Raw genomic sequence first — 25,160 nt, 5'->3', positions numbered from 1 at the left:
AAATAATTGTGTATAAAATTATCATTAGTAGTAGTATTTACATACTACTACTACTATTAATAATAATAATTTATAATTATGTGTTAATAGTAATGATGTCAAATTCTTATTCATGGTTAATATTATTCATGGTTACTTTATAATTAGTATTGTTCCATACTACTGATACTACTGCTAATAATAAGAATATATACTATTTATTATAATATTAATTTAATACAATATTAACAAAAATAATAATTCCAAAATTCTTAATTGTGTATAAGATTTCTTCTTATTCTTATATAATAAATAGGCATCCAGAATAAATAGGCATACATGTATGCGTGATGTTCTGATCTGTCCAGTATTTGTTAAATATCAGATCATATCAGGACTTTTTTTCAGTTAATTTACATTTCAAAGCATTCTGTTGTCCCTTTGGATGGCTATTTCTGCTCGCTGGCCTGACCTGGAGCAAGTCAAAACGCCAACGCTCTGACTCTCATAAAACATGCTCTTCAAATCAGGCAAAAATGCAGAACTCTGCTTTATTTGCACTCTGCATCACTCAATACTCTGTTCTGGGACTCCGTGAACGCTAGTGAAGTGATACAAATGTCCCAGTACTGTTATATTAAATTACTCGGCCAATCAAATTAGATTACTGAAACTAGCTCTTGTATAAAATCTTGTAGGTTACCAATATGATAGTCATTTATTTTCCGTCTCTCTACAGCCATGTATAACGCCTGCAGTGACGTCCAGGCTCCCTCCACCAACGTCAAAGCCCTCAGTCTGCTGTGCGGGCGAGACGCCAGCGAGTGCACTCCCAAAAACTGGATCCAATACATGTTCGACACCAACAATGGCCAAGTCCCCTTTGCTATTGACCCGGTTTTCTCAGGTACACACACAAGCCCTTTCAGAATCACAAGATTTCCTACTGAGTTTGAACTCCTAAAACCTTTTTATAAGCTCCAGCATTGTTACTTGAAGTAATCCACTCATTTTATTGCTTTCAAAATCATATATTGTTACTCCAAATCTGTTTTGCATCCATGAAGCTTATATACTCGAGATTGATTTTGGACGGTGTTGAAAATGGTTGGTGTCCCCAGATGTACCCGTCATGAGCATGACTCCCATGAGCAACAGGACGTTTAACTGTACGCAGTCTCTGGATGACGGCTCAGGGCCCTGTTCCTGTCAGGACTGCAGTAAAGCATGTGGTCCCGCGCCCGTGCCGCCTCCGGTCCTTCCTCCCTGGACCATCCTCGGCCTGGACGCCATGATCCTCATCATGTGGTGCTCTTATATAGCCTTCCTCTTCATCTTCTTTGGAGTCGTGCTGGGAGCGTGGTGTTACAGGCAAGGCATCTGACATTGCAGAAGGGTTTATTTGCATGGTAAAACACAAAACAACACACCCAGTGATTGGTGCTTTATGCAGTTGAGTTTTGGTTAAAACAAAGTCCAATGCTGACGAAAGAGAAACCAGTGAGTAAAAAGTCACAACATATCACAGTTTTGTATGCTGCAAACTGAACATTAAAAAATCATATAATCATGACCCTGACATATCAATATGATATGGTGTTGCCAGGTCTCAGCTGATTCCCATTCCTAGTAATTATTAATCATTAACAGTGGCAGAGGTAACTCATAAGTAACGCGAGTTAAATAATCGGATTACTTTTTCAAGTAACTAGTAAAGTAATGCATTTCTGAGTTACTTATTCATTTAACTTTTGGTGTGAAATGACCTGAATATTTGCCAAAACAGTTATTATTATTAAAAAACAAGCAAGCCCACATCCAGTTGAGAAAAGGTAACTGGAAAGTCAAGTGAAGTCACCTTTATTTATATAGTGCTTTTTACAATACAGATTGTTTCAAAGCAGCTTTTCAGTGATAACCGTAAAATGATGCAACAAAGTTTGTTTCCAGAAGAAAATGGCATCATAGTCCAGCTTAAGTTCAGTCATGGTTCATTTGTGTTGTAAAAAAAAAGTTATTAATTTAGTTCATATGTATAATATATATATATATATATATATATATATATATATAGCCGCTCTAGAGAAAAGCATCAAAGTAATGAAACGCATGACTTTCCATAAAAAAGTAACTGGACACCCATCGTCCAGGTTTGTTTGTTTGTTTTGTTGTATGTATTTGTTTGTTTATTGGTTTACTAATACATTTTTTGGTTTATTTTGTATTTATTTTTTTATCTAATTACAGACGGAGGATGGTCACATCTGAATATGGCCCTATTCTTGACAGCAACCAGCCGTACTCTGTGAACTCTGATGGCACGGATTTTCTAGGTATGTAAATTATCATTAAAATAAATTATTTAAATAATTATAAAGTATTTTATTTATTCTCTAAACTTTATAATTAAAGTCAACTTGACAACTGCCCCACCATGGCGTTACGCCAAAACACTTATTTATTTTTTTGTATGTGAATGCTGTTTTGCGTGAATACTACGACACTGGTGAGGCAAAAAGCTTCGTTTACAAAATAAATAATAGGTTAGCAACTAAGTAAATAATAGGTTAGCAACTAAATGTTGCATCGCAACCATGGAAACATTTGGATTCGTGTCGAATGAGAAAGGTACATGAGTTCCATGTACATGAGTACATGGAATTTGGAATTGCATAACTCCTGACTGAAACTTGAGTCTTATATCTTTTTAATGATGTATTAGTTTGTCAAGGTAATAACATTACATCTAATAGTAACTTTGACCTGTTTAAACAAAGAACGATTCAGTGTGTCGGCACTGGTGAAGCTTAACGGGTTAAAGGGTTTTTTGTAAACAATTTTTTAGGTAAACATTTTTTTTTACCTTTTGTAATACCTTTGAAAAATAAATAATGCCTTAAATAAAACAATGTTCAATAAATAGACAATGTTAAAAATATTATATTCAAATCGCCAGTAGGTGGTGGTAACTCATTGTCTTTATGTGCGAGTCATTCAATGAATCTCACGATTCGTTCAAAGCCACAGATTTCGTTGCAAAATAGAGAAATAAGCCTGACTATACTGTTTTAAATGTAGTAAATCACTTAATGTTACCCTTTTGTTTTGTTTTTTTAACTGTTGCATAAAATCAATGTCACTTTTGAAATCGTGTGAATATTCGGGAAACATTGCATCAACATTAAAAACACTGCTGGATATCAGCCTGCATTTTGTTTGCACAAACAGCGCAAGCGGCTCGTGACAGAACACAGACCGACTGAATGACACTTCAATTTAATTTGAAAATCTCAAATGAAGATCGCTGAACTCCAGCTTGTCGAGTAACCCCAGAGTGCAGTCTGGACGATCACACCCGATTTTATTGGTTTATAATACAGCAATCTTATTGGCATAGACGCTTGAGGCATGAGCATGCGCATTCCTTTATATACAAGTCTATGATACGAGTTTATGAATGGTCTACTACGCTGTTTGGCTGTAATCAGAGCCGTTAAATCTGATTTAAGTGATAACCATGGCGATTTCAGTAACAATCAATTGGATAATGTTTTGATGAACTTACGAATCAAGTTACGCTAGATGATGTGAATTGAGCGCTATATGAATACATTTTGACAGTAACTTCGTTTCAAAGCAGCTTTACAAAAAGTCATATTATAAGTTTTAATATTGAGCAGTTTATGGCTTGGTGATATCACAAAATATGTTGCTGATAGATGATAGCTACACTGTTTGAGATTTAGCCTAGCTATACCATATTAATTTACCCTGCAGATAAGTGCCACTTTTGGTGGGCAATGAGCATGACTGCATGAAATTACTGGCATATCAAAGGAGAGATAATTTCTATATAGGCTGATTTGGACAATATTTTTCTGCATGTCATGCAGGGCTCTGTAATTTTACATCATTCGTTTATGCTTCTTCGTTTTTCCATTAGGATCAAACACGAAAATAAACCAAACTCGGGATTTTACACAAATTATGATAATTCCCTGTATTTCAGTAAAACATCGGATAAATCCGAAAGTGTGTTTTATTTTATTTTAAAACAAAACCACGGTGACAAATAAGACAACAATAATACAAGCCCTGGCCATTGGGTTTTGTGCGTACAATGGGAATAAAGTCCGTGCAGCGCAGCAATGTAAAATATATATATGTATATATAATTCCATATATATATATGTATATATAATTTTTTTTTTTTTACTAAAACTATTATTTTTTATGTGCTCAAGACCGGTATTTAAGCAATATGCCTAGTACATGTTCATATCTCTTCTCTGCTGGGTATTTTATATTTTATTATATTATAATTGCACAGATTTAAAGCAGTGTTGTTTTTATACAGCTGGCCTATATGTGTGTGTTAATATTTGAAACCATTTTTATCCCGTAGCCTACATACGATGATTAATACATGAAACATTTTATTTGCACTTTGTAACATAATGCAAGCATTGGACAACAAATCTTGTTAAAAAAATGAAAACAAAAAACGGTCGTGCTTTAGAATTTAAATCAGCTGCTTGCATTCTTTGAGTGAATTATCATAATTTGCATAAAATCCAGAGTTTGTGTTGATCCACCGATCCTGAGAGAAATATGAAGAAGCCAAGTGAATGACGCGCTAATGTAAAACATCTCCCTGAAGTACAGGTGCCGTCACCAAGCGTTCGTTTTTTTTAAACAATAACTTCATCTATTCTGTGTCTTGCGTATTATAAAGTATTAGCCAATCGATATTAGCAAAAATTACCATGGTAAACCGATAATAAGTATCGGTTAATAATGAAGTTAGCATTTAATATTTCTTTAATACAGCCAAATCATTCACAAAATCGTACATAAAAGAATGCGCATGCTCAGACCTGAATCGTCTACACCAATAAGATTGCGGTATTATAAACCAATTAGATTGGGTGTGGCCTAAAAGTGTCGCCCCGCCCCATCGTCCACTCTGCACTCTGGGGTACTACAGCTTGTCTGTGTTTTCAGATCGTCTAGTTCTGTAACTCACTTGCCTAGTAAGTTAACCATAGTAACGGTGCGCACGCTTTCTGCTATGACGTGGAGTGCGAGGTGCACTCAACGTTGCATGAATTTTTAATTAGCCTGCTTTAGTAACAGTTAATTTTGTTATGGTATGAACTTAATCCTAGTAAAGGCAAAAAATATGTAATACCTTTAACGAAATCCAAGACTTTGTATACCAAATTCAAGGCTTTTAAGGCCCTAATTTGAGATTATTTTTCAATGCTTTTAAGATCCCGTGGGTACCCTGGTTAATGTGTCTTGTCCCCTCACAATGACAGTAAACTAAATTATTAGGCTACATTACATGAGTTACGTCAAATAGTGGTCTATTTTCAGTTCAAAATGGCGAAAATAGACAAAAGTTTATTAGTTTGCCTGATTGTTTTTGTGATTCGTTTAACATTTATGACCTAAAAAAACTGTCAAATAGGAAATGTTTAGTTTAGCAACTTACATCTTATCTCGCACTTGACCGACCGTAAACTGAAGCGCGTCGAGTCGCAGATGAACACACACACACACACACACACACTGTCGTCTGTTTGTTCTGAAGTGCTCGGCGCCGCTTCGGAAGAACGCGCTGATAACAAGACTGAAGCGAACGCGAAGGCTTATCACATATTTAAAGATTGAAAGGGAGAAAACAGGACAGAGTAACACGGCGGATATCGCTCATATAAACTTTTTTTATATGACAACGTAGTCAAGGCGGCAGGCGCGTGTTGCCTAGGCGGCCGCCTTAGTTTCAGAGTGCTGCGGGAAACCCTGCTATGATTGCAATTGAATTTTGTGTGTACTAGTGGAGCAGAAATTCATACTACACCTTTAACATCCAGCAAAATGATCAGTTCTCCACAAAATGGCACGTTTCCTCCAGTCCTCACTGAATGTGCTCCTTATTTCTTAGGTGAAGCTACTTGCTGCGAGACGTTGGGCGAGCGTTTCGAGAACATGCTGCGTGTCCTCTTCAGCAGCTGGGGCTCACTGTGTGTTCGACAGCCCTTAACTGTGATCCTGGCCAGCGTGGTGCTGGTGTCCATCTGCTCAGCGGGACTGTCCTACATGCGCATCACCACCAACCCGGTGGAGCTCTGGTCGTCTCCCAGCAGCAGGGCCAGGCAGGAGAAGGACTATTTCGACAAGCACTTTGGACCATTTTTCCGCACTGAGCAGCTCATCATCACCACCTCATGGGATACGCCGGGCTCCTTTACACCCTCCTTTGGACCAGACATCTACTTCTCTCCCATTCTGAACATATCACTCCTCCATCAGGCAAGTCAACAAGTTGTACTGTGTAATAGCTGCATGGTTAATCGTGAAAAGATTGCTATCTCGATTCAAACACTCACGCCATCTTATTCCTCAATAACGATTCGTCAACTGTGTCTATTAAACCTTTGAGTACGATCACAGCGAACATTGAGATTTGCGTCGACAACTGCTCTCTCTGGCTCAGCCGCAGTGCAATGTATAGGTATGTAACGGCTTCACAGAAATCATACAGTATCATCTGTCTTACAGTAGTTTAAATTATCACAGAAGTACTGGGGGGAAAATGTATAGTTCAGATATAAATACTGTCTACGAAAGCGATCAAAATAGAGAAAATCATCTTTTGAAAGTACAGGGTACCCGCGGGTCTTAAAAGCATTGAAAAAGTCTTAAATTTGATCATCTCAAATTAAGGCCTTAAAAGCCTTGGGTTTGGTATACAAAGTCTTGGATTTCGTTACAAAGGTCTTAAATATTATTTTGCCTTTCCTAGGATTAAGTTCATACCGTAGCAAAATTAACTGTTACTAATGTAGGCTAATTCAAAATGCATGCAGCGTTGAGTGCACCTCGCGCTCCACTTCTTGCCTTACGTTCACACCGCCGCCAACTTGAGCGGCAAAGAAGCTCTGGACGCCCTTGCCAAGGACGCTTGTCAAAAAGTACGGGGAAGCTTGTTGACGCTTTGGTCGCTCTGACGTAGCAGGGAGAAGAGAAGTGTCACAACATGAAATGTCACATGAGCTTGGTGTTTTTGCATTCCACTTCACTGCTTTTCTATTTAACTATGTAAACACGCGCTAGACTGTGTGCTCGAGCTTTGTGTCTTTTGCCGCGTCTCGCGCGTGTCACAGCGTTTTAAAAAACGCGTCATTCAAGTTAAAATAAGTTCAACTTTAAGAAACAAAAATGTAAACTATCCCAGCTATTTTATCCCATGCCTCGTTCTTTTGTAACTGGTCCCTATAAGCAAACAACGTCATATCATAAATGATAGGAAACCCAGCAACGGCGATTATTAGCTTCTCCTCCATTTTATCTGAACTAATGTTTTGGTAGGAACGAAAGTTTACATCGTGTGTTTCTCCGGAATCAGACAGCACGGAGGACTTCTATATTTCGATTGGTTGCTGGCTTTTGCCGCTGCTTGCCGCTGAACCGCGTCATAGCTCATTACCATACAGTTGAGCTACTTTCAACTTTCTGATTGACGCTCAAGACGCTCAAAACGCCCAAAACGCGACGCCGATGGATTTGACGCTCCTTGCAGCTGAGAGAAGCCAGCTTCCATTGAAAATGAATGACTTCCGGCCGCTTTGGAAGCTCAAGTCGGCGGCGGTATGAACGTACAATTAGCAGAAACGCGATAGCGTGCGCACTTGTTACTATGGTTACTAGGCAAGTGAGGTACAGAACAAGATAGTAACCTAGCCTAGTTTGTCGTCTGAAATGGGAAAGTGTCGGTTTAATCCACTGTGGCCACAAATGACATAATTCAATCATTTAAACCCCAAATCAGAGGTTTTCTGTTAAAAGAACATATTTTCTACCCGGTCTTTTCAATAGGATCTGGCAAACATGCGCGCGCGCTCTCTACACTGCTGAAGAAGCGCTGATGATCTGAAAACTGGAGTTCAGCGATCTTCGTTTGAGATTTTCTACTTGAATTGAAGTGTCATTCAGTCGGTCTGTGTTCTGTCACGAGCCGCTTGCGCTGTTTGTGCGACTAAATTTGCTATCAAAATGCAGGCTGATATCCAGCAGTGTTTTTAATATTGATCATATTATACGAGCAAGAATGCAATGTTTCCCGAATATCCACACGATTTTAAATGTGACATTGATTTTATTCAACAGTTAAACAAAACAAAAAAAGGTAACATTAAGTGATGTACTGGATTTAAAACAGCATTGTCAGGCTTTTTGCTCTATTTTGCAACGAAATATGTGACTTTGAACGAATCGTGAGATTCAATGAATCAATGACTCAAAGACTCATTCATAAAGATAGCGAGTTACCGCCACCTACTGGCGATTTTAATGTTTTTTAACATTGCATATTTAATGAACATTGCTTTGTTTAAAGCATTATTTCTTTTTTTAAAGGTAAACAATGACATGGAAAATTTGATTTGAGGGGGCAAATATTGTCACTTAATGGAAAAGGTGTGACTGCAGTCTAAGTGGAAGAGAGGGGTTCAGGGGTACGGCACTCAAAAAAATGGGAAAACCACGGAACTTAGGAAAAGGGATACATATGTAGAACTGCACAAGGGCTAAAGAGTGCAATGTCAATCTTTTCTCATAAGCTTAATTGAATTGGCCTAGAGAGAATAGTTATGGCATTTTCTGTCTAAAGACTACATATAAAATAACTACCAAAAGTAAAGTAACTGTCAACTAAAACTATAAATAACAGAATGACTCAAATGTGATTAAGACCAATAAGCCTTTTCATCTGAAGATGAAGTCTAAGACTAAATCAAAAATGGCTGCCAAAATTAACACTGGCCTACACACACACACACACACACACACACACACACACAAGTGCGCTACAACGCTGTTGTGTATGTATTAAATATGACTGATAATTTAAGTAAAATGTTTTATTGAATTCAAGTAGCCTACTTGTACATAATTAATTTCCCCTCATACTTCTGTCGGAATGGGTACAAAGTTGCCATTGAATTTAACTTGAAATGGTATTAAAAAGGTCTTAAAAAGCCTTGAATTTAAGTTGGAGGATCCTGGGGTAACTTGACTCTTCAAATAAAGATTTGATCAAATACATTGTTGCACCAGTAGGTGGAGACAAGCGACTGTTAAAAATGTATTTGTCATTGAATTGTTCATTCAAGAGATTCTTTAAAAAAATGCTGATTCATCCAGTAATGAAACAATTGAAAACTTTGAGTGAGTCATTGAATAGTTCAATCAAACAGATATTTTTTTATAATAAATACTTGTAAATTATTTCAATATTTTTAAATGGATTGCAGCAATTAATATTTTGTCAGAACCTCTACTAAATGGCTTATTTTGTTTAGTTGTCTTTTCAGAACTGTGATCTCAATTTTAAACAAAGATTTGTGATTTCTCAATTTACCCAGAATCGTGCGTCTCTAGTGTGTAAGGTATAACATACAGATGATGGTGAATTTTAGGAAAAATTATAAACATCTGACCAATCAAGTATAACTTGAAAGCCACTTGATTTGATATTAAAATCTATTTTAGGAGCCTGTCTCAGTGAAATTAAAGTGTTTTTAAGTGTGGCTGAGGCCTAAGTGTCCAAATGCTTTTAAAAACAGTAGGTTTTACTGGCTTTTTTTTTTTTTAGAATTAGAAATTTGAGCGAGTGCATTGGAGATTTGATGTTTCGTTGATATTTTTAGTATTTTCGCTCTACCATACTCAACAGTTTTTTCTTTGTTCTCTCCTGTTTAGGTGTTGGATCTCCAGACAGAAATAACAAATCTAAAAGCTGAATATAAAGGAGAGACAGTGACTTTTCAAGACATCTGTGTTTCTCCATTGGCTCCTTACAATGACAACTGTACCATCCTGAGTGTGTTAAACTACTACCAGAACAGCCATGAAGTCCTGGATCATGTGTTGGCTGACCTCCCGTTCATGATCTACTTTGACTACCACACTCATTTTCTGTATTGTGTCAGGTGAGCTTTTCTGGGTTGTTGTTGTTGTTGTTTTGATTGATGGAGCGCTCCAGTGATAATGTATTTTTGTAGGTCAACTCTGAATATCATCACCCTGTTTCCCTCGACCAAAACAATAAGGCTTTTGGATTATTGACGAAAATATGCTCTGCGACCAACAAAGGTTTATGGTCCCTACGATCACGCAACTTCAACGTCGCCATCATTAAGCGTCAAACAACTCTTTCAGTCCTTAACATTTTCCCTGAAAGTTTGAGTTGGAATAGTGTGGATTTTAAACACAATGAGGCAGTGAAAACCAGAAGTGTTATAATGCTAACTTGTTTCTGGGATTTGGCCTACGAAATTACACCATCCCTGCAGCACTCTATTATGATTTATAATGCATTCGTTTCCATAAAACTTTGAACATTTAAAACTGAATAAACTCCCAATACACTAAAATCGTCAGAGCAAGAAAAAAGAGTTTTACTCCGTATGTCTTATCTTTTGCTTTTGGTCCTAGTTCTCCCACAGCCCTAGATGACACGGGCCACTTTCATGACCCCTGCATGGGTACATATGGAGGCCCAGTTTTCCCCTGGCTTGTTCTTGGTGGATATGAGGGTGAGTTGGACAGGACTGAACATAAAGACAAAATAACAGACACATAGGCTACAGGTAGAACTCAAACAATTAGAATATTGTGCAAAAGTTATAATTTTTATGATTATGGCGTAGTTTATGAAAATCTCAGACAATTAGAATATTACATTAAAACATTACAATTTTTTTTAAAATTGATTTCAAGAAGTGTCTGCTGCTCATCAAGGATGCATTTATTTGATCGAAAGACTGTGAAATAGTCAAATTAAGAACTACAGTATTATTCTAGTTTGAAATAACTTTTCTATATGAATATATTTTAAAATGTAAATTATTCCTGTGGTCAAAGCTGAATTTTCAGCATCATTACTCCAGTCTTCAGTGTCACATGATCCTTCAGAAAATATTCTTATTTGCTGATGTGATGCTCAAGTAACATTTCTTATTGTTTTTATTATTCATATTGAAATCGGTTTTCTTTACTGTCACTTTTAATCAATTCAAGTTTGTCAATTGTACAGGACATACAGAGGATTGAAATTCCGTTTCCCTCAGACCCATGGTGTAAAAAAACCCCAACATAACAAAAACAAGTATTAAAAATGCGATGAGAATGAAAATGAGGCACATGAGAATTTAAATAGGTTTACATTAAAGCAAGCATGTAGCCTTCAAATATTGTTACATTAAGGAAGAATTGCATTAAAAAGATCAAATAAAAAGTTAGTAATGAAATGACTTTGCAGGTCTATTGCAAATACTCTTTAAGACATAACGCACAGATCTATTTTGACATACCAGATTTTTTTGTGTCCCATCCCTTGCTGTGGTTATCACTATATTAAACATTGCAATTTCAGATTCAGTCCCGCGTTTTAATGCGGTTGTCACTATCGAAACTTTGCAGTGTGTTGCAGCAGAGTGACGCAACGACACCTGCATCTATTGTATGTGCATCTACAGTTTATAATGTTTTTTTCTGTTTTGTCTTTTTCATAGACCATGCCTATAGCAATGCCACAGCTCTAGTGATCACCTTTCCTGTCAACAACTACCTGAATGACACTGAAAAATTAGGCAAAGCTTTGGCGTGGGAGAAAGTGTAAGTGTGTTAACTTAGTAAATCTTATGGATTAATAGGTGATTTATGGATAAATAAAACCATTATCTGATCAAGAATGACAACTACTGATTACAAAAGATATAACGAGCATTTAGGAGTAACTTTATTCGTACCTCCACAGGTTTATCGACTTTATGAAAAATTATTACAACCCCAACCTGACCATCTCGTTCAGCTCGGAGCGCAGCATCGAGGATGAGATCGACCGCGAGAGCAACAGTGATGTCACCACCATCGTGATCAGCTACGTCATCATGTTTGTCTACATCTCGCTGGCTCTGGGACACATTAATAGCAGCCAGACCCTGCTGGTAAGACCCTCAAAAGCGTGTGGCTTTTAGTCTAAAGGCCCCGATATACTCAACTTTTTTTCTGTTCTTTGAGGTTAAAAGAATTTGAAATAACTTTGCAGAGATAAACTGTTAGCGAACATCCCAACACCTCCCACACTGCCAATAACAGCGTTTAGATTAATCTAGAAATAAGTGCTGCACGCTTTTCCCCTCAATAACAACATAAACGCACAATGACATTGGTGAAAAAAAACAATCTGATCATAGTGGCGTGGATATGTTTGCACCAGCTCTGCAATTCAGCTCTTCAGTCAGGTCACATTATTTTGATTTATATAGCACTTTGCACAACAGACTTCTGCTTGAACGTGCACAGCTTTACAGGATTAAACTTGGAAAACTGTCAGGTGTCGTTTTCAATTAGAATTACAGCTTCAATTTCTCCGATAGAGCAGCTCTCCAGTTATTCATGTTTAGCAGGAAGTTCACAATGGCAAGCTGTTTCGAACTGCCTAAAATTCTAAATAAACTTTTTTTTAAGTGATCTCACGCCAGTTTGTTCTTTTCTTGAAGTATATCAGGACTTTTTATTTCTTCATACAATTGAATACACCACAAAACTTCAACTTTTTAATCTCCAGACAGTGACACTTTAATATAAATATTTTAATAAATTCCCTTTAGCTAATACTTTGCCGCATAGCACATAGTCAGGTTTTTCTTATTACACTTCAGAATTCTGTTCACTTCGGAATAAAAATTTCCTGATAATTTACTCATCCCCATGTCATCCAAGATGTTCATGTCTGTCTTTCTTCAGTCGAAAAGAAATGTAAGGTTTTTGAGGAAAACATTCCAGGATTTTTCAATGTGAAGCTGCAGTTTCAGTGCTCTACACGATTCCAGCTGTGGAACAAGGGTCTCATCAAGTGAAACGATCTGTCATTTTCTAAAATAAAATAAAAATACCTATTCTTTTTAACCACAAATGCTCTTCTTGCCCGTCCACGACTTCATGCATTACGTAATCACGTTGGAAAGGTCAGACGGTGACCTGATGTAGGTGGAAGATGTAGAGTAGTAGGGCGAAAAACTTCATCTCATTTTCTCCTCCAACTTCAAAATCGTCCGACATCTTTGTTTTTGCTTTTAATTTTTTGTGAAGGACGTTTCACTTAGTGCTTACAAAGCGAACGTGCAAAGACTAAGTCGGTACTTCAGCCTACGCCATGCGTGACCTTTCAACTTTATTACATAATGTGGCGCATCACAGCTAGTGCAAGATGAGCATTTGTTGTTAAAAGTATACATGTAAAAAAGAAATTAGAAAATGACCAATCGTTTGGCTAGATAAGACCCTTATTCCTCGGCTGAGATCATGTTGAGCCCTTTAAAGCTGCACTAAAACTGCTATTTGGACTTTTAACCTGTTGTCTCCCATTGAAGTCAACTATACGGAGAAAAATCCTGGAATGTTTTCCTCAAAAACCTATATTTCTTTTCCACTGAAGAACGAAAGACATTCATATATTGGATGATGTGGGGGTGAGTAAATCATTAGGAAATTTTAATTCTGAAGTGAACTAATCCTTTAATCCCAGGTTATCGTTGTTCTTAACTTTGCTTTTAACTCTGGGTAGAGATACATTTCACACTTTGTAATTTTTGGAGTGGGGTTAGCACAGCTTTTTACCTGGGGTTTTATAAACCGGTCAAGTGATCCATTCAATGACACTGACACCACAAAATAAGAATATTAACCCAAGGTTTAGGAATGTACAGTGTGAAGCTTCAGTTTATAAATACGCAGGATTAACTGTTAACCCTGGGCTAATTATGAGCAATTCAAAGCATGAAGCAATTTTACCCCTGGTTTAAAATGACCCGCGGTTAACCATTTCAATTTTGAAAACGCTTATTGAAGATCTATATTTTCTGCCATGCATTTGTTTTTCTTTTCTTTGGCTGTTCTTTCGCTCATGTGAGTGCTGTCATTAGGCAGACCTTGCATGTTCTCATCATTTTATTTGAAATACTGCATTTTTATGTGTGCTACAGGTGGACTCCAAGATCTCTCTGGGTATCGCTGGTATCCTGATCGTGTTGAGTTCAGTGGCGTGTTCTCTAGGAATCTTCAGCTACATCGGCATCCCCCTCACGCTCATCGTCATCGAGGTCATTCCCTTCCTCGTGCTGGCCGTGGGTGTGGACAACATCTTCATCATTGTGCAAACCTACCAGGTGCGTGCTGATGTCTTTACACGACATCTAAATGTCCTGAGAGCAGATGTTAGCTCGAACGTGACGCATTCTGAGAAGTGCTGTGGTCTTTTTGTTGATGTCAGTTGACTGATTGCACTAAAATAACTTGGGCGAGCATTTTTAGTTCCTAATAAGTTTGGTTCCACTTCATCGTGCGTAGGGTTGCTGATGGTTGAGATTGTTTGCCTTCATAATAGATTTGTGTTTTCTTCAGAGAGATGAGCGAATGCCGGAGGAAGAGCTTCATCAGCAGATCGGCCGTATCCTCGGAGATGTGGCTCCCAGCATGTTCCTCTCTTCGTTCTCTGAGACGGTTGCTTTCTTTTTAGGTATGTTGAACTTAGACCTGTAATTAACTCCTTTATTACTTACAAATGATTGTTTGATCAGTTGATTCTCATTTCCGTTTCCAGATGCTTCATAGTTTCTGTGTTTACATGTGCACAGGTGCGCTGTCCACCATGCCTGCGGTGAGGACGTTCTCTCTGTTCGCTGGTCTGGCAGTCTTCATTGACTTCCTCCTGCAGATCAGCTGCTTTGTGTCTCTGCTGGGACTGGACATCCAGAGACAAGAGGTGAGAGGTCAAAGGTCACTCCAGATTTAGCTGTGGAGAATAGAGGATTAATCTGGAAAATGTTTGGCTGAACTATTCCTTTATTTACTTACCCCAAGGCCATCCAAGATGTATATGACTTTCTTTCCTCAGGGGAAAAGAAATATTGTCAGTCCAAAATCCATATTTAGGCAGCTTCAAAGAGCTCCACACGACCCCAGCTGATGAATAAACGGGATAAAAAATCAGGGAAAAAAACAACATTTTAACTACAAATGCTCAACTTGGTCCAGTTCTACGACGTGCGTTCACAATACGGTTGACTTCACGACCTCTCACGTGACGTTTGGAATGTCACACGTGACATAGGGGGCAAGAACCGCCCCATTGTTTAGAAGAGGAGCTCATATCCCGGATACAAACATATCATGAAGTACAATATCATACAATAACAATGAAGATCACTATCATGAAGTACAATATCATACAATAACAATGAAGATCACTATAAAGATAACTATATTAGCGTCCACATCGATCTGTTTATTCTACTTGCGCGTTGCAGTTTTGTCATCTGCCTCTTTAAATGCTCGAGCTCCTAAAGCAGGATAGATTCTGATTGGCTGTCAATGTTGTTGTTTTTTAAATCTTTGTTTCGTTTCAATTATTGTTTCTCTGGTCTGTTATAGTTGTGGTGAGAGAGAGAGAGATTTCTAGAACTATATCTTTATCGATATAATTATCCTTGGTGACTAGAAACATAATGTTTAAATAATGAAGTGGATTTGAAAATAAAATGCTTATGCACAGCAAGTTTGTTGAGTAACAAACTTTTTTTGGAAGTAGCATGATTAGCTTTTTTTTATTTTATATCACTATTTTTAAACGGCATTTTTTTGTATCGATATGCGAGTTTGAATGGTCTGATAATAATTTGAGATGCTTTAAGATATTCGGCTTATGTTTTTGTTTTCCCCCCAGGCAAATCGGACAGATATATTGTGCTGTGTAAAGTTGTCTGATGGACAGCAAGCAAAATCAGAAGGTTCTCTGTTCCGTTTCTTTAAGAAGATATACGCTCCTTTCATCTTAAAGGATTGGGTGCGCCCCCTGGTGGTAGGTGTAAAGCAACTATATAATATTCTTATATAATATAATGTATTATCATACTTTTGGTTCAAGGTATACATTTTATCTGTATGCGTTTTATAAGAATGGAACCCATGACATTGGTCTACCAGTTTAGCTAAACATAGCAATGTTGTACAAAGAGTTCATCCTCCACTTTTTTTTTTTTTCTTTTGATTCTCATCTACAGGTTGCTGTGTTTGTGGGAATGCTGTCATTTAGTGTAGCCGTTGTTAATAAAGTGGAGATTGGACTTGAGCAGACGTTGTCCATGCCTGATGTACGTATATATATATACACCATTCTTCACATTGTTTACAGACCTTTAGCACACATTTGCATTCTGAAAAGCTGAAAGGTGTCATTGTGAACCTAAATGGTCCCGGTCTCCCTATCGCAGGACTCCTATATGCTGGATTACTTTAGGAATCTGAGTGAGTACCTGCACACTGGGCCGCCCGTTTACTTTGTGGTAGAGGACGGACATGACTACAAAACATCGGAGGGCCAGAACGCCGTGTGTGGCGGAGTCGGCTGCAACAGCGACTCTCTAGTCCAGCAAATTTATGCCGCTTCTCTCTTGGATAACTAGTGAGTGACACTTTGACTCCTTTTCAGAGAGGAAAAAGTTTCAATACACTAGTGTTGTTTTAGTATCATTTTATTCATATTTGGAATCGGTTTTTCTATTTCAAGCTGAAATTAAAGTTTTACTCCTTTTTTTATTTCTTTATATATTTCAGTTAACATTTATTTTATTTCAAGTAACAAAATAGTTTTTGTGATTCAGTTAACTATAATAACCCTACAATGAATAAATGTTTTGCTTTATTTTAGTCCTTTTAAGTGTAGAAAATTCCCAGAAAGTTGCAGAACTTACTAACTGCTTTCAGTTTATGATTAACCTCTGTCAGATCAATATAGTAATATCTTGTGTTGCAATTTCAGTACTAAGATCAGCAACGTCCCATCGTCCTGGCTGGATGACTACTTTGACTGGGTGAAGCCGCAGTCGTCCTGCTGCAGATATTATAACGCAACAGGAGCTTTCTGCAATGCTTCAGGTAAACCATTATCCAGCGAATCAACAGAGCCCTGACCTCCACTGTTTCAGAGGACCTTTATGCATTTGACATCAGTTCCCACTGTACAGATCACACTGTTCTTGGGTCTTTGAACTCACTCTTTGCAAATAGATTTCGATGGGAATTGTTTGTCATGATGTATGTTAACAATTAAAGCATTAAGGGTTAACAATTAATTTAACCCATCACAATCAAAGCATTTTTAGTATCAATTGTTTTTATTTATTTTTTATGGATAATTCACTCCTAAAAAAGGAGAATTCTGTCATTCAGGGTGTGTTCACACTTGTAGTTCAGTTCTCTTGGTTCTTTTGGTCTGGATCAAAAAAAGATGTTGCGTTTAGTCCTGGTTCGTTTAGCATTCACACTGTCATTTTCAACTCCGAAGCTAAAGATACAAAACCAAAAAATGCCTTTGATGTATATTTTGCGATGGAACATATCAAACATCTAAAACAATGCTGTGCCCGGGTCTTACTCATTCGTTGTATGTGCGTATGATGGTATTTTGATCAGCTGAGTACTCGTGAAGAGCTTGTAAAAAGTGTAAAAGTGTCAAAACTGCAGCAGGAATCCCTCCGTCACACACACTGACACACGAAGATCTGGTTCTGGTTCTGATGCCTGTATTGAACTGTAAAGGGCAACGTCGCATCCATTATGAGAAAAAAAACAAGTTTGCTTGAGCATTCTGTCCTCTTTAGGGTCACATGTTGACATCACGTCCTATTTTGGTTTGTTTACATGTATGTGGTCCGTGTTAATTTAGGCTACATACAGAATTTTTATTTTAGCTCTTTCACTGTATCTTGATCATGATGTCTTTGTTTTTTTCCATCAGTGGTGGATAAGAGCTGCGTTCACTGCAGACCTATGACCTCTAGTGGGAAACAGAGACCTAATGGTACCGAATTCATGCACTTCCTCCCCATGTTTCTCTCGGACAACCCAAATATCAATTGTGGTAAAGGGTAAGTTTACACGTTTCTATTGATCAGATTTGCAATCCAGTACATGTCCACCATATGTTTAGTGACCATCTGATATATATTGTACACACAAATTGTACGTTTTTTCTGAAATCGCAAGCTGGTTGTATGCGATTTTCAGGGTGACTCCTTCACGACAAATTGTGAATGTTAAAACGTTGTAATTTATCTTTTCTTTCCTGCGCAGCGGTCATGCTGCGTACAGCACTGCTGTGGATCTGAAAGAGAACGACACTGACATAGGCGCCACATACTTCATGAGCTATCACACCATCTTAAAAACATCAGCTGACTACATCGACGCCATGAAGATGGTGCGAGAGCTTACAGACAACATCACGCAGGCCATCGCACCGCATGACAAGAGTTACCGTGTCTTCCCTTACAGGTAAACGCACCTGAACATTAGATGATGTCTTGCTCTGTCATTTAAGTTTACCCAGGATGCATTGCATTTGTGCTGGTGTGTCACCAGGCTAAACTATCCTTACTGTTGAGCCCTTCAGACAAACTTGAAAAGAGATCTGTGCTAGTCTGAAATAAGGATCCATACACTTTAACTATCAAAACAAATGCTTTAAAAGAGCAGCAGATTCAGTCACATGGAACGTTCAGGAAATCAATATCATCCTTAGTGACCTACTTCCATAAAGTGTGGTGAAAATGTTCAAATGTATCATACCCCTGTTTACATTCAGAGAGTTTTAGGTTTTTGTCCTCATGAGGGTCAGTTATGTAGGGCTGCCCTCTTTTAGGCCTCACCATTGTTGTTATGTAATAATACTAGGATTGTCAGTTGTCTATCACATTTGGAGCCAGATTTACTAACAGCTTGTGCCTCTATTGATGTTAAACTACTGTCAGGTTATTTATGAATATGTATTTATAGGAGTTTCCCTTTCAGATGCTAAATTTATGGGAGGAGAGTATTTAAAGTCCCCCTGTGGATAAAATCAAATTTTTAATGTTGTTTATAAGTTTATGTGGTGTTTTAAATGTGCTTTAAAGGGACTGTGTAGTTTATGTATTATCTAAAATCAATATTTTTATTCATAAATATGTCCTCAATGGTGTACAAATACCTCTGCCAATTATCTGACTTCTCCTCGTAAACGAAGAATTTATTATCTTTATATACATGTGACGGGTAGGTCCACGGAGGCTTTCATGTCGTTCCGCCATCTTGAAAAACTATAATAGCCGAGAGGGTCAAAAAGTACTGGGCCAAGCGTTTTCATAACGCGTTTTCGTTCAGCGCCAGCGTCATGTGACTGAAAGCAGCAGAAACGGAGGAGCAGAGCAGTGAGAGACACTTGTCACGGCCCCGGCAAGTTTAAAAGGCTGCATTGCACTGTTATTATTCATACTGTAATATTCGTTTGTTCGTTGTGTCAAGATTTGTGCAGTTTGTTTGAAATAACAAACCTGTTCACCCGAAGGAACACTCGACACAGTGCTATTAGAAGACATCCTGTCATAGCTTTTTGGTACATAACAGCTACCGTAGATGCAACACGCATTTGCAAAAGCGAGGCGCTGGAGAGCACTATTCGTTTGAACGCAAAATACAATTTCACCTCTAGATAGGAGAAATTCCTACACAATGTCCCTTTAAGACAAACCATGTGCAGATTTCACAAATTCATAAGGCAACACCATTGCTGAGTATTTTCTCCTTAACTGCAGCGAACAAAAGACTCAAATACACCGTTTTAAATCTCTAGTGTTTCTGACGTCACAAACTTCCAATCAGGGTTGTGAATTAGAGGATGACACGGGAGTGGATTTTCATTCCTGTCCCGTCCCACTCCCGTAGAAAGAAATCTTGTCCCGTCCCACTTCCAGACCAAAGTTTAAAAAATAATCCCATCCCATCCCGCTCCTGTTTAAACTGACTCCCGCTCCTGTACCGCTCCCATATATTTTTTTCTTCAATTAGTGTTTAGTTAATACATAAAATTTATACATCTGCTCTCCATCCTGTTTTAGACCAGCTGCTGAGCCCCTGTTTCTAGATTTTCTCCATAAAATGGAAGACAGCTAATAAAAGAAAAACAGTACATAGTTCACACCATGTCTACAATAATTTAATAAACCCAAACAGCACATAAAGCTGCATTTTACTCATTTCTTGTTGAGTAAACAATTCAATTCAATACCTTTGTGCCCCCAGTGGGGCAATTAGTTTCACAGCATAGGAGCACACAAACTTACAGACACAGATACACATAATATGATAAAATAACATTTACATTTATAGTTTACATTTATAGCTCTTGCATAATGAGTTCCATTACTTCTGACTTTGCGCTGTAAATCATTTTTTGCCACATCGACTTCTCCGCGGCTGTTAGCTCCCTCCATCACTGCTCTTTGAATTCCGGCGGTCAGCCGTGACAAAAAGCACTGATGGCTGTAAGATTTACTTTTATCTTTTTTTGTCGTCTTTGCTATTGGTTGATTCCCGCTCCCGTCTACTCCCGTTAACCATTTATCCTGTACCGTCCAAATCCCGTGATTAATAGCAAAGATCACTCCCATCCTGCAGGAACCCCACGGGAATCCCGTGACCCGTGGGATTCCCGAAAAAATGTCAGCCTCTAGTGTGAATCCGACAGTTCATCATGATATCGATTCTCTCAGCCAGCGATACGATATTTGCCGACACCTCAAACAATTCTGCGCTTCAATTACGATTCAATTCGATTCAGGGCTATATCAATTGATTTATCGATAATTATGTGCCAAGTTTACGCAACCAATTACATTTTTTTATTAACTCACAAATGCAACCAAAATATATAACGAATTAAACTTTTTGAAAATTGAACACCCTCTCCCAGTTTACAACAGAAGAGATCATTTGCAAAAACGGATAACTCCGTTCTTGTTCATTTTCATAAAAATGAAAATGAACAATATATATATATATATATATATATATATATATATATTTTTTTTTTTTTTTCAAGTAATATCAATCAAACTGTAGCTGGGTTATTTTGATTAAATAATAACTAAAAAAAATGCAGGTAAGTTTTAAAACTAAAGTTCATTGAAGTTCATTGTATTTTTTTGTCTTAAACCAGATGCTAATTTACTCTGCTCTTAGTAGATTGTGTTGGCCATTATGGAAATGATCCCATGAGCGCTTTTTGGGATTGCGCTCTCAGGGCCAGATTTACTAAACAGGGCAAATTAGCATAAGTGATTAACTCGATCATCATGACCCCTGCCTCATTTGTATATTCCTTTTTTCCCCCCCATGGACAGTATATTCTACGTCTTCTATGAACAGTACCTCACTATCGTCCACGACACTGCCTTTAACCTTGGTGTGTCACTGTTGGCCATCTTTGTGGTGTCTACGGTGCTCTTGGGCTTCGAGCTGTGGTCGGCAGTGCTGATGTCCTTCACCATTGCCATGATCCTGGTCAACATGTTCGGAGTCATGTGGCTGTGGAGCATCAGCCTCAACGCCGTCTCATTGGTCAACCTTGTCATGGTGAGTAAACAAAGGAAGAGCGTTTTGTGGGATTGCTAATACACGTCTGTTGAAGTTTTGTGACTGGAACCCACTATGATGTACAATATTTGGTAACACTTTATTTTACAGTGTCCTTGTTACATATGTTACATGTACATATGTTACATGTACCCTAGTAATAACAGTAAATTATGCATAATTACATGCAACTAACCCTCAACCTAATCCTAACCCTATAGTAAGTACATGTTGTTAGTTAATATTACTCGTAGTTACAATGTAAATTACACATTTAAGTACTGACACCTTAAAATAAAGTGTACCCAATATATATTTGAAGCACTTTATTTGGAATGCTCGTTTTGATTTTCAACAAATACCATCCAAACTCTGCACACGTAATTACTTATGGAGAAATGTCTGGGCTATTGTTGTTTTTTGCAGTGTTGTGGCATATCCGTGGAGTTCTGCAGTCATATAGTGAGGGCTTTCTCTGTCAGTACGAGGAGCTCGAGGGTGGAGCGGGCGGAGGAGGCGCTGGCACACATGGGCAGCTCTGTGAGTCATGTGTCCTACTGCTACACAAACATACATCGACCACATAATGAGTGCAGTGAAGCACCTTCTAACATACTGATCTGGATCCGCAGGTGTTTAGTGGCATCACCCTCACTAAATTTGGTGGGATCCTGATTCTCGCCCTGTCCAAGTCCCAGATCTTCCAGATTTTCTACTTCCGCATGTATCTTGCAATAGTCCTGCTTGGAGCCGCTCACGGCCTCATCTTCCTGCCGGTGTTGCTCAGTTATGCAGGTAAATTACAACGTTTTAACATTCACAATTTGTCGTGAAGTAAGACAACATTGTTCACCCAATGTTGAAACTAACAGAAACTCAGACAACCTATCAAAATAAAAGTTCGGTTTAACTTGAAGAAATTGTGACTATTAATATTGTTACTATTGTACAGAGGAATGTACTTCTACAAGTAGTAGTAATAATAAAATCATTAAAACTTTAAGAAGTTTTACACAACTTCCATGTTTTAATTGTAACAGTAATCCTCTGTGCAGCACTTTTTGTTTTTTGTTAAATCAAATGAAAATGTACAATCCCTTTTATCTTTTGGCAATTTGATTAGTCTTTTAAAATGTAATGTTTTATGCCTTGATTTGATTACCACCGTTTTTGAGAATACATTGGTATTAAATCATAAATGCAGAACAATTAAAACTATTTAATTGCTGAAATAAAACATTTCTTAGTGCTTTATTGTTAAAAGTGTTAGTTTGATGAATTCAGTTGATTGTATACATGCTTTTTAAGTATTAAATATTAAAGTGCGTGCGTACAAAAATGTTATTTAACAACTAAACTATATATGGAGAAAAATGAAAAAGAAAAATAGCAGAATCCAGAACAAATAAAATGTTACATTTTATTTCAATAAAATAAATAATAAATAAAACATTTAATATGGCCCTTCATTTCTGAAGCCTTCTGAAGCAAATGATAAGCTTTGTGTGAATAAAGGGATCAACATGATAAATGTATTTTTGACGAGAGAAGTTCTAAAAAGGTTCTTTCTTTTCACAGGCCCGTCTGTAAATAAAGCTAAAGCAATGGCTGCTCGAAACAGGGTTGCGGGTACAGAGAGAGAGCGACTCATCTCCTAACGGCTCCGGGACGCTGAATGACGGCTTTACATTTCCATGTTACACGCATAGCAACACACTTCGGCAGACTGCACTCACGACACTCCTCTGGGTGTACAGAAGCTCTCCGTTTCAACATCCACCAAATAAACCTAAACTCTGAAGGACAGACTTAAGACACTTTCAGTATTGAAATGATACAGTAAGGAGAGTCGGTATGTGGAAGAGACACCAGTCATTTCCTTAAATGTGTGTAAACATCCCAAACAAGCTGTAACCACATGTAACGCTGCAGTCATTGTGGTAAACCAACCAAGACCACAAAGGAGAGACTAAAGTAACAAGAGGGCAACTTTTTTGTTTGTTTGTATAAATATGTATAACTAATCAATTTTTTATTTATTTGTGTGAATTCCTTTTCAGTTTTTGTTAGTCTATTTCATTTACTTACTGTCAAATTCACAAATAATGAAAGAACCGTCGACAATGAGCCACGATGGACAATCTCTTGATGTATTGTGATGCTATGACAAGAACATGTTACACAAGCGGCTAGCAGTTCTCTGCTAGCGCTACCAGAACTGTGTGGTTTTCAGGTAGTAAAACAACTTTAGTCTTAGCTAATTAACTAAGTTGGGTTGCAGTGGTACATAATAGACATTACTTGTTTTTTTTAAATGTTTACTTACAAAGTTCTGCATTGTTAGCATTGACATGCTAAGAAAGGGAGTGCTAGCATTAATGTAGTGACTTGAGCCACTAGGCTAAACTGGAGTTCATTTAACCAAAGCACAAGTGTACACTTTGGCATCGCAGTTTGGTTTAAACTTGCGTTCCTCAGGATTTGCCTGCTTAATTCAGTTACTAACACGATGTAGCTTCAAAAAAGCTGCTAAACCGGTTTGGTACCTCATAGATGTGTTTGGGGGAACACTATTGAATCAAAGTATGTCTGAGGCACAAATGTGTTGGCGTACTAATAAATGGTTATTTTTTTATGAAGATAAGTTGGGATTGATGTGGACTGTGGGTATAATGTGATGTTCCAAGAAACATTTCCACTGGCAGGAGTTGACAGCATTTATGAAAACTTATCTATAGTTTTTAAAAAAGAGAAAAAAAGATTGATTGTGTGCTTCATGAATGTAACAGTCTAAAGGTTGTGCTTTATGGGGAACAGTCCTTGATTTGAAGAATTTTTGAAATAAAGTATATAATAATTTGTAATAATGGAGATTGTTTAATTTGTTTGCGCTTGTCCACCCTTGTGAAAAAGTATGCTTTTGCATACTTTTTAAAAGAAATGCTTATGAAAATTACACAAATTAATACTTTTTTCATTTAATTGTAAATAGCGCAGTTTAAATTTATATTAAATTAAATGCCAATAAAGTCACCATGAAATAAAAACTGGCTTTTTTACAGAAAGATGCAGTTTAGTTTTAAAGGATTTATTAGTGCTTTTTTTTTTTTTTTTTTACATGTGTACTCATAATCTTTAATCAAAAACATTAACCTCCCCCTCCAAATGAGTCTCATCATGACGTGTGTGTTGGAGATCTGCCTAGTTTAGTTAGCAACGGTTAACTAAACTAGACATTCTTCCTATGAGAATAGTTTTATTCTCATATTTTTATATTTTTATTTTTTATTCTTATAATTTGTAGTATTATGTTTCATGTTGTATTTGTATATGTCCACTGGAAGCCTCAGTACCAAAACAAATTCCTTGTGTGTGCAAGCACACTTGGCAATAAAGCTCTTTCTGATTCTGATTCAGTCCCGTATGGCAAGCCATTTTAACATTTAACAGCTAGACTGGATATGTGTTGCAGATATCTGTAATCCAGTTTTGCCTAGTCAAAAAGAACATTTCAGATATCCGCAACTACATTCTTCATATCCATAATTGTCATTTTAGATATCCACAAAGACATTCTTCCTAGGACAAATGATGTCACTTTTGGCATTTATTTGTATGGGGTTTATCATTACAGATATTTACAATTCATTTGCAGATAT

General features: G+C 37.5%; 1 protein-coding gene across 1 annotated transcript in view; it reads left to right on the top strand.

Moving 5' to 3' along the window:
- Positions 1-24,365, top strand: part of npc1 (Niemann-Pick disease, type C1) — a 32,323-nt gene extending 7,958 nt beyond the window's left edge. The window contains exons 5-25 of the mRNA XM_077194578.1: positions 719-886; positions 1,101-1,350; positions 2,227-2,312; positions 5,930-6,297; positions 9,748-9,977; positions 10,483-10,583; positions 11,562-11,664; positions 11,807-11,996; positions 14,037-14,219; positions 14,455-14,569; positions 14,688-14,815; positions 15,776-15,910; positions 16,113-16,202; positions 16,323-16,513; positions 16,871-16,986; positions 17,849-17,978; positions 18,184-18,384; positions 21,270-21,501; positions 21,928-22,041; positions 22,134-22,296; positions 23,080-24,365. Coding sequence (XP_077050693.1) covers positions 719-886; positions 1,101-1,350; positions 2,227-2,312; positions 5,930-6,297; positions 9,748-9,977; positions 10,483-10,583; positions 11,562-11,664; positions 11,807-11,996; positions 14,037-14,219; positions 14,455-14,569; positions 14,688-14,815; positions 15,776-15,910; positions 16,113-16,202; positions 16,323-16,513; positions 16,871-16,986; positions 17,849-17,978; positions 18,184-18,384; positions 21,270-21,501; positions 21,928-22,041; positions 22,134-22,296; positions 23,080-23,159 — 3,374 coding nt within the window. The 3' untranslated portion in view covers positions 23,160-24,365. The remainder of the gene's footprint in view (positions 1-718; positions 887-1,100; positions 1,351-2,226; positions 2,313-5,929; positions 6,298-9,747; positions 9,978-10,482; positions 10,584-11,561; positions 11,665-11,806; positions 11,997-14,036; positions 14,220-14,454; positions 14,570-14,687; positions 14,816-15,775; positions 15,911-16,112; positions 16,203-16,322; positions 16,514-16,870; positions 16,987-17,848; positions 17,979-18,183; positions 18,385-21,269; positions 21,502-21,927; positions 22,042-22,133; positions 22,297-23,079) is intronic.
- The last annotated feature ends 795 nt before the right edge of the window (positions 24,366-25,160 follow it).

This window comes from Siphateles boraxobius, unplaced genomic scaffold, assembly GCF_051911475.1.
Source record: "Siphateles boraxobius isolate OS27281-9 unplaced genomic scaffold, OSU_SipBor_1 1, whole genome shotgun sequence".
Classification (NCBI taxonomy): domain Eukaryota; kingdom Metazoa; phylum Chordata; class Actinopteri; order Cypriniformes; family Leuciscidae; genus Siphateles; species Siphateles boraxobius.
Note: the sequence above shows the minus strand (reverse complement) of the source record. Positions and strands in the feature narration are given on the sequence as shown.